Genomic DNA, 10000 nt, shown 5'->3' on the forward strand with positions numbered 1-10000 from the left:
TGTGTGTGTTTGTTTGAATGTATGACTAGGTGTATGTCCGCGCATGTGTGAGTGTGCACAAATGTGTATGTGTATGTGTTCATGCTTGCACGTGTGTGTTTGAGTATATGTAAGTTTGAGTGTGTTTGTGTGTGTGTGTGTGTGTGTGTGTGTGTGTGTGTACTCACAGCCAAGCCCGTGAGAAGTGCAGTGGTCCGCCGTGTGCTGAATGTTGCTCTGCTCATCCGCAGTGAGGAACTCTGGGAAACACTGGAGACACTCCTGCTGCTGCTGCTGCTGTAATCTAGAGGAGCAGAGAGACACACACCACTGATAAGAACAACGGCACCGCACACACCCACACACTCACACTCACACTCAAAGTCTCAGTCACACACACACACTCCTATAGGACACACTCACGCAGAGTCACTCAGACTCACCCCCTACACAGACACACACACACACACACACACACACACACACACACACACACACACACACACACACAGGAGCAGGTTGAACAGGTAGAGCAGGTGTTGGAGTTCTCAGTCCTGATGTGAGTGAATGTTCCTGTGCAGATGCTCGGCTCACTCATGATCATGACAGTGTTATTAAAGCTGTCCCGACGCTCGTCATCACTCTCGACATTAGCTGAACTCACCGAGAGCAAAATAAGACAGCACTAATGCCTCCAGCAGCGGCCTGAAGGGGCAGTTCACCCACAAATCAACACACACGCTCCCTCGAGCTGTTATAAACACTCATGAGTCTCTTTCTACTGCTGAACACAAAAGAAGATATTTTGAAGAATGCTGAAAATCGGTAACCATTGACTTTCAATAGTAAGATATACAATGGAGGTCAATAGTTTCCAGCATTCTTCAAAATATCTTCTCAGTGTGTTTCATCGAATACAGAAAGTGGAGAAGGTTTGGAACAAGTAAAGAGTGAGTAGATGATGACAGAATGTTGAGTTTTGAGTGAACTGCCCCTTTAATATCAAGACTTTATAATAGGATCACTCATTAAAGGGACGGTTCACCCAAAAGTGAACATTCTGTCAGCATTCACTCTCCCTCAATATTCATATCATCTCCCTCCCTCCCTTTATGACACAATTATTATATTTGTGTATAAATATGATGAAGATTCATTCATTCATTCACTCATTCATTCATTTTCCTTCAGCTTAGTCCCTTATTATCAGGGGTCGCCACAGCAGAATGAACCGCCAACTATTCCAGCATATGTTTTACACAGCGGATGCCCTTCTCAGTACTGGGAAACACCCATACACACTCATTCACACTCATACACTACAGCCAGTTTAGTTGATCAGTTCCCCTATAGCGCATGTGTTTGGACTTGTGGGGGAAACCGGAGCACCCGGAGGAAACCCACACCAACACAGGGAGAACATGCAAACTCCACACAGAAAGTCAAAGTCCTGTCAAAATAACATACTGCAACATCAGCTTTTTTACAATATAGTTTACATTAACATAGTTAATTGCACCCGTATTCTGGCGTTTTCTGAAACTCTCAGTGTGTGTGTGTGTGTGTGTGTGTGTGTGTGTGTGTGTGTGTGTTTCCCATGAGCACAGAGAGAGAGAGAGAGACTGGACTGGACTTGTTCGTCAGTGTGTTTACTGTGATGTGAATCCTCTGAACAGCAGCTATAATCATCACTGATCAACATGAGCTCTGTGATGGAAACACTGCAGTGTTCAGTCAAGCAGAAGACATTATGATAAATAGAATAATAATAATAACACACACACACACACACACACACACACACACACACACACACACACACACACACACACACACACACACACACACACACACACACACACACACACACACACACACACACACACACACACACACACACAGACACAGAGAGAGAGAGAGAGAAAAACACCATTATTTACATAATCTGCTGCATTTCTGCTCTCTCTCTCACACACACACACACACACACACGCACGCACACACACACACACACACACACACACACACACAAGCGAAGATTAAAGTAAATATAAACAGAAACATACAGTTGCAGACTAAATCTGTTCCTCGTCCTGTAATTTGTGTTATTTCTCACATTTTTCCAAAGTGTTTAATTTTTAAACATCATCTTCAAACAACATCATCTAATTATGATTCTAATAATAAAGCTTAAAGTGTCATTTAAAGGCTTGGGTTAATCAGGTAATTACAGGACAACAGAGGTTTTCTGTAGACAATTCACAGAATTAATTTACTACGGCTAATAATATTGACCACAGCTAATGTTTTCATTTATTTTATTCATTATGCAAAAGAAAAAAAAAACTCTAGAAGAAAAATATCAGATGACACACTTAAAATCACTGTTGAACATCACTATTATAAACATAAAATATTAATATTCATTTTAAACATAGAAATATTCATATTATTTCACAGGACGATGAATAATTCTGTCTGTGAATTGGCCACAAACGTATACTGTAAAGAAACATGGAAATTCACAACTTTCAATGCATTTCTTAATTCTGCACAAGTTTGAGAGCATTTTTTATATTTTATTGCATGAATTTAATAACCTTACAGGTGTCATAGCACTAAAACTATATCCATTTAGAGCATAGAGAAGAGGATGAACAATAAATGAGCTCCTCTGATGTTAGAACATTGCTGTTGTGTTGTCTAAAAATGAATGTAAACACTCCACATTGAAATTTGATATATGACAACTACAATATATGCTAATCACATGTATAATATATAAGGTAATGCTTAGATTTCACATATAGAATTAACACATGATTAACTGTACATATACAGTATGAGGCATGTACATTTCAAAATATTGCAGAAAATGTAACATACATATATACTTTTAGAAGTATGACAAATAGAAGAATCACTAATATGTGTGTGTGTGTGTGTGTGTGTGTATGTGTGTATATATATATATATATATATATATATATATATATATATATATATATATATATATATATATATATATATATATATATATATATACACACACTTTATAGCCATATATCAGACTTTGCTATGTGGTGAAATATTGAGGTAACGTTAGTTTTATTTTCGCACATTTATTCAGTGACACGCTTCTTATATTGTTTACCATGGTACTTTAAATATTCGGTCTGAAATCAGACGTAAATAAGACTTCATAACAACATTAGCTCTATTTAACTGCGGATGAGCACACAATGCTCTACTTTTATAGTCAATGAATCAAACATGATTTCACCATTTAGAATTTGCAAATAATATTATTGTGAAATTATATTATCTATACCTATAATTATATAGGGGAATATGTCTGAATGTGTGAATATTAAACCAACTTTACCTCAACTGGTGAAATCTCCATATTTCAAATACTGTAATTTAGCATAGAGACGAGGATAATTGGTCAAAACAACACATGTGCTCGTGGTTTGCTGTGAAAATCACCTTTATGAACTGATCTGATTTTAAAACATTAGTCTAAAGATAAAAATAAACGAGACTGAAAATATGACAGCTTCTCTATTATATAAAGTCAGCTAAACATGCTGCGAGCGATGCAGAATCTAGAATAAAAGTCATCAACAAAACTAAAACTACTCTAACACATAAGTTAAATCTAAAATAATAATAATAATAATAATAATGATAATAATAGATAAAAATGTGAACTACCAAGCTGTCACTTCCCTTTTTCCACAGCTGTGTGTTTATATATATCCACACTCTGGCGTTTAATCTCAATTAAACGATTATTTTGTTAAAACTAATAATATGACTTTAAAACAATTAAATGACTCGATTTAAGATCAAATGAGTGTTCTGCTGAGGTGAAGCCCCACTCGTGACCCGTTCCCCTTTGGTCAACACGGGGTTTATTGACATTAATCTGAGACTGTGTCGATGTGTCAGAAATGCAGAAACTCGTCGCGTTTTCATTGATCAACTACCGTCACACACACTGTTGCTGAATACACACACTCCCTGAGCTGGTGAAGATGGCGGAGACTCACCTGAAAATGAAGATTGCTGTCAGAAGAGATGAAGAATGATGAAGGAGAGCTGGACTTCATTGAAAACCAGCCATGAGGATAGCGAAGGTGACGGGGACGCGCGCGACAGCCGGACACTTCAAAATAAGAGTCACGAGAGCGCGGTCACGCTGACAGCGCATAAAAGGAGCGAAGATGGTCAGGGCACTACACAGAAGAGCGACAAACATACGAAGCATTATAAAATAAATATCCCTTATAAAGTTACTCCATAATATTTACTCTGTCAAAAAATTATTTTCTGTTTTTTATTCAGAAGAGAAGAAATATGCATAAAATGAGGATTAAATCTGTAAAGAACAGAAGTGGGAATGAAACAATATGAGCTAGTTGTACATAAGATAATGAAACAAATAAACAATCGCAAAAAGACATGACGACAAAAGTAAATAAGAGTAAAAGAAAGGGAGAGTAGTAAGTGATAGTTATTAATAGCGATAAACTACCCTGACATGACTTTAAACTCTTCCTCATTTGTTCTGTTCATGTAGTAATTATACAGAGGTAAACACAATTATAATGTCAAACTGTTTCCAGATTCTGTGGACATGTTTCACTGCGCAAATATTGAGCTTTAGCGTCGTGTTGGTGTTTTAGTTTGTGTTGTTTCACTGTCTGTCCAGCAGAGGGCGCGCACACTGCAGCCGCCGCAGAAGAAGAAAATACAACAACAGAAGAAGAAGAGAAAGCACACGTGAAACTAGAGAGTGAAGTCAACAATAGTTTATTCTAATAACACCGAGAGTGTGTGTGTGTGTGTGTGTGTGAGTGAGCGAAGCAGTCGCGATGAGTGTGTGTATGCCGCAGAAGCGCTACTACCGGCAGAGAGCCCACTCAAACCCCATGGCGGACCACACCTTCCAGTAGTAAGTGTGTGCGTGCGCGTGTGTGTGTGACAGAGAGAGTGAGTGAGTGTCTGTCTGTCTATAGTACTGTATGTGTGTGTGTGTGCGCATGTTTGTGTGTGTGTGTGTGTGTGTGTGTGTGTGTGTGTGTGTGTGTGTGTGTGTGTGTGTGTGTGTGAGTGCGTGAGTCTGTATGTGGCTGTCTGTGTGTGTTCCCCTCACTTATCTTTGTTTGTGTGTGTGTGTGTGTGTCAGTCCGGTGTGTCCAGAGCAGATGGACTGGTCTCCGCTGTACCCACAGTATTTCCCTCAGCAGGAGGGGGCTGGAGGAGCGCAGGTGGAGTTTGCAGACATCGGCTGTGGATATGGAGGACTGCTGGGTATACACGCACACACACACACACACACACACACACACACACATCAGAAATACTGCCGGTGGCTGCCAACTTAAAGAGCTGGCGTTAGAGTTCATTCATTCATTTTCCTTCAGCTTAGTCCGTTATTCATCAGGGGTCACCACAGCTGAATGAACCACCAACTATTCCAGCATATGTTTTACACAGCGGATGCCCTTCCAGCCGCAACCCAGTACTGGAAACACCCATACACACTCATTCACACACACACACTCATACACCACAGCCAGTTTAGTTGATCAATTCCCCTATAGCGCATGTGTTTGGACCGTGGGGGAAACCGGAGCACCCGGAGGAAACCCACACCAACACGGGGAGAACATGCAAACTCCACACAGAAACACCAACTGACCCAGCCGGGACTCGAACCAGCAACCTTCTGGCTGTGAGGTGACAGTGCTAACCACTGCGCCACCGTGCTGCCCCAGCTTTAGAGTTAACCATATGAATTCTGGATGAAGAATCCAGCAAGTGTCAGAGTAATGCAGACGTCAGATGATCTCTGCTGATTATTCATATAAAGACGGCCACATCACAGCTCCAGGAGCCTGCTGCTTAATAAACTGGCCACTTTTCTTTATATATATATTTATATATATATATGTTTATTAGTTAAAATATCACGTTTGAGCTGTCTTTTTAATCTGAGCAGGCGTTTAGGAGTGATGTGTGTGCCTCTGTGCGTATTGTTTGATGAATATGATCAGTGTGAGTTTGATCATGCTGTATCTGTGTGTCTGACGCTGATTTACAGTGTGTGTTTTAGCAGACTCCTGATCATTTACTGTGTAGTCCAGGGGAGGTTTGTGATGATCAGTGTGTAGTTGGTTGTTGCAGTAAATCCTGGAGCAGACAGAGGGCGACATTCACCAGCATCTGATGACCTGCAGCATCTCCAGCGTCTGCAACCCTCTTAAAGAGACAGGACACCGTCTACATTAGGTCAAACACAAACCCATTCATTTTCTTTCAGCTTAGTCCCTTTATTAATCAGGGGGCTCCACAGCGGAATGAACCGACAACTATTCCAGCATATGTTTTACACAGCGGATGCCCTTCTAGCTGCAACACAGTACTGGGAAACATTCATACACACTCATTCACACACACACTCGTACACTACGGCCAGTTTAGTTGATCAATTCCCCTATAGCGCATGTGTTTGGACTGTGGGGGAAACCGGAGCACCCGGAGGAAAACCACACCAACACGGGGAGAACATGCAAACTCCACACAGAAACACCAACTGACCCAGCCGGGACTCGAACCAGAGACCTTCTTACTCTGAGGTGACAGCGCTACCCACTGCGCCACCCCTCAAACACAAACCACCCGTTGAACACAAAGGAAGAAATACTGAAGAATGCTGGATGAACACAGCCATTGTCTTCAGTTGTATTTTTGGTTCCTACTATAGATGTGAATGGTTACCGGTTTCCAACATTCTTCGAATTATCTTCTTTCAGAAAAAGTAAAAGGTTCTTAAAGCTTTGCAACTCTGTGAAAGTAAGTAAATGTTTATTTTAGGGTGAACTGTACCTTTAACATTACAATGGAAACTGAAAGACAGCAAAACATACATTGAAAAGTACACCCAGATAGAGAAACTACGAAAAGCAGACATATACATATATATATATATTGAGAGAGAGCACAATGAAAAACAAACACACACATATATATATATAGATATGAATGAATTTCTGTGTCTACCCACAAGATGGCGTCTAAAGCACAATCCTATCAGTGTGTGATTAAAAATAAAATATGATTTAATTAAAGTAACTTTTGCACATGTTGAAACGAGAAGTTGAAAAATCAATGCCCTCAGTAGTGCTCCAATTCACTCACTCGCTTCAGTCACTCCTTTAAATGGACTACCATAGGGGATAGTGAATAAGGGTATAGGGCTGATTTCAGATACAGCATTAGTCTCCTGCAGACTTGTACCCAATAGGCTTTAAAGCTGTTCCTATTTCCCCCTTCTCAAAGCTGTGAGATCAGTGTTTGGCGTCTCCAGAGCGTGTCTGTAGAGTTTCAGCTGTAAACACTCATCAGATCATTCATTAAACCCTGCTGAATATGACCATTTCACACTGTGAGGACTGTGAAGCTGTTTGTAGCCTGTGCCTTTAAATGCAAATGAGCTGGTTCTGTCCCCGCCCACCGTTCCCACATGTGTGTTTTTCCTGTGTTACGTCAGATAAACAGCAGTCAGTGACAGAGACAGACACAGATGAAGCAGAGATCTGGTTTATGAGTCAGACAGTATGCGTATTAGATGTGTGTGTGCTGGAGTGGACATGTTTATACGCGTTACTATGGAGACATGTTAATATGCACCTGTCAATCAATTCAGTGGGTGGGGAAAACCTCACTCCTACATCCAGTGCTTAATTTGTAAATTGCGAGGTGCTGGAACATATCGGGGTAACGGATCCGGCATGTTACCAGAGCAGGGAGAGGTGTCGCGGACGACAGTGATGAGCGGGGGGAGGGGTGTTGGTGGTGTTGCATAAGAAAGTGAACAGCGGGGGGGGTGATAGGGGTTGGTTGTCGTGAACGAAATTGGTGAGCGGGGGGTGAGGTGGGGGTTGGCTGTCACGGATGGAAGTGGTTAGGGGGGGGGCGTGTTCGGTGTCTCGCAAGCGAAAGTGATGAGCGGGGGGTTTGTGGTGGGGGTTGGGTGTCGCAAACAAAAGTGATGAGCAGGGGAATGAGGGGGGTGAGGTAAAATGAGAAGGGGGATCAGTAAAATGAGGTGCTGGATCAGATTTCAGAGGTGCTGGATCCGGCTTGTTCCGGCACAAATAAACCCTGCCTACATCACTCTGCAGTCGGCCTCAGAATCACTGAGATTCTGATCCTATTTTAACATCAGGATCATCATGTTGTGTTTCTGTCCCTGCAGTATGACGCTGGACACACTACACTACACACACTTCTGTACACACAGCTCACGATAGACCTCCTCTGGTGTTTTCTGATGATCTCCTCTGTTTCTCTGCAGTCCAGCTCTCGCAGCTCTTCCCTCAGCAGCTGATTCTGGGTCTGGAGATCCGGGTTAAAGTGTCTGATTATGTGCAGGACCGCATTCGCTCTCTGAGAGTGGCAGAACCGGGCCGGTACCAGAACATCGCCTGCCTGCGCAGCAACGCCATGAAGTACCTGCCCAACTTCTTCAGGAAGGGCCAGGTGTGTGTTATTTACTCCTCATGTCCAGAACACAGAGATTAGATGCTTAGAGATGGGGTGTAATGATAATCTGGAGCCACACACGGCCACAGTACAGTTAACGCTATTGAAGTGATTCAGTTGGGTTCACAGTATTAGAGGTACAGTTCAGTTCATTTAATGCTATTGAAGCCTCAGTATGGGTTAATGCCTTTAAAGGTATTGGAGCCGCAGTACAGCTTAGTTCAGTTTGTTTAACCATATTAATGCCTCTATATAGTTCAGTTCATTAACACTATTGGAGCTACAGTACGGTTCAGTTCGTTTATTAAAGGCACGGTGCGATTCAGTTCAGTTAATGGTATTGAAGCCTCTATATCTGTGCTTCTCAACTGGTTTCTCCATGGGGCCCATATTTTTACATGGTCATCAAGCCGCGACCCAAATGTTTAGGAACTATAATATAATTTTAGGAACTATAATTAATTTGTATTTGTTTATTAACATACACAAGTAGTGACAGATAAATCATAGGAAAATCACCAAGACTTACAAATAAACAATATTTTATTGCTGTCATTTAACTAAATGTTGTGGTCTTTGACAATAGTGCACAGGTTTGTCCTGGCATGTTTGGTTTCTGAACGTTGTTTTGATTTAGGTTTCATGCTCTGTTGTGAGAGCACCTCACTACATATGACACACTGAGCAGTCTTACGCCTTTTTTTGTGGTCAATATATGTAAATCCATACTTTACATATTCGGGGTCGTACTTGTGTGTAAATTTCACATGTCAAACGGTACGGTTGTCGCGCACGCATTTCAAAATAAAAGTCCGGTATAAGCAAAATAAGGTACATATTAAACATTTGTTGTTTTTTTGACCACACACTCCGCGACCCACTGAAAATGTCCCCGCGACCCACCAGTTGAGAAGCACTGCCCTATATGGCTCACTGTATTGGAGCCACGTATGGTTCAGTTCATTTAAAGTCTGCATGAACCAGAAGATATGACTCTATTTTTTTCATACTGTGACGCAGTTCCTAGAATATTGAATAAGAAAACAGTGGGCGTGGCTTGTGTTTTTACTGCGAGCTGATTGGGTGTAGTAAAGTAGGCGTTTCATTCTAAAAGCTGGAGAAAGAGTTTGGGGAGAGTTATTACAACCTAACAGACTCCTCCTCCTGCTCACCATTTCTGTTTGTTGACAAAACTGACAGCTGGAGGGGCGTGGTTAAGTATGTTAGCCACACCCACTACCTCAGACACACCTAATCTGAGAATTGAACTGAAAACAAACAGGAAGTGCATTTGCAGATTTACATTAAAGATCACAAAGGCAAACTATTGTGTTTTCTCTTAATGACCTGCACAGATGAACTGTTCACCACAGAACCAGCAATGTGAGTGAATTAAATCAATACGGTTAGTTTAGATTTCATGGGGGCTTAAATGTAGAGGAGCCACAGTATAGTTCTGTTCATT

The 10000-nt window shown here is 41.4% G+C and overlaps 2 protein-coding genes across 2 annotated transcripts in view; one reads left to right on the forward strand and one right to left on the reverse strand.

Annotated features, from left to right (window-relative positions):
- Positions 1-4135, reverse strand: part of slc11a2 (solute carrier family 11 member 2) — a 16273-nt gene extending 12138 nt beyond the window's left edge. Inside the window, exons 1-2 of the mRNA XM_056467989.1 lie at positions 4035-4135; positions 168-283 (exon numbers count right to left, since the gene is read on the reverse strand). The gene's annotated coding sequence lies outside the window, so the exon portion shown is untranslated. The remainder of the gene's footprint in view (positions 1-167; positions 284-4034) is intronic.
- Positions 4136-4719: 584 nt separating this feature from the next.
- The window catches only part of mettl1 (methyltransferase 1, tRNA methylguanosine), an 8737-nt gene continuing 3456 nt past the window's right edge, over positions 4720-10000 (forward strand). Inside the window, exons 1-3 of the mRNA XM_056468743.1 lie at positions 4720-4939; positions 5174-5298; positions 8348-8532. Coding sequence (XP_056324718.1) covers positions 4860-4939; positions 5174-5298; positions 8348-8532 — 390 coding nt within the window. The 5' untranslated portion in view covers positions 4720-4859. The remainder of the gene's footprint in view (positions 4940-5173; positions 5299-8347; positions 8533-10000) is intronic.

This window comes from Danio aesculapii, chromosome 11 (genome assembly GCF_903798145.1).
Source record: "Danio aesculapii chromosome 11, fDanAes4.1, whole genome shotgun sequence".
Classification (NCBI taxonomy): Eukaryota; Metazoa; Chordata; class Actinopteri; order Cypriniformes; family Danionidae; genus Danio; species Danio aesculapii.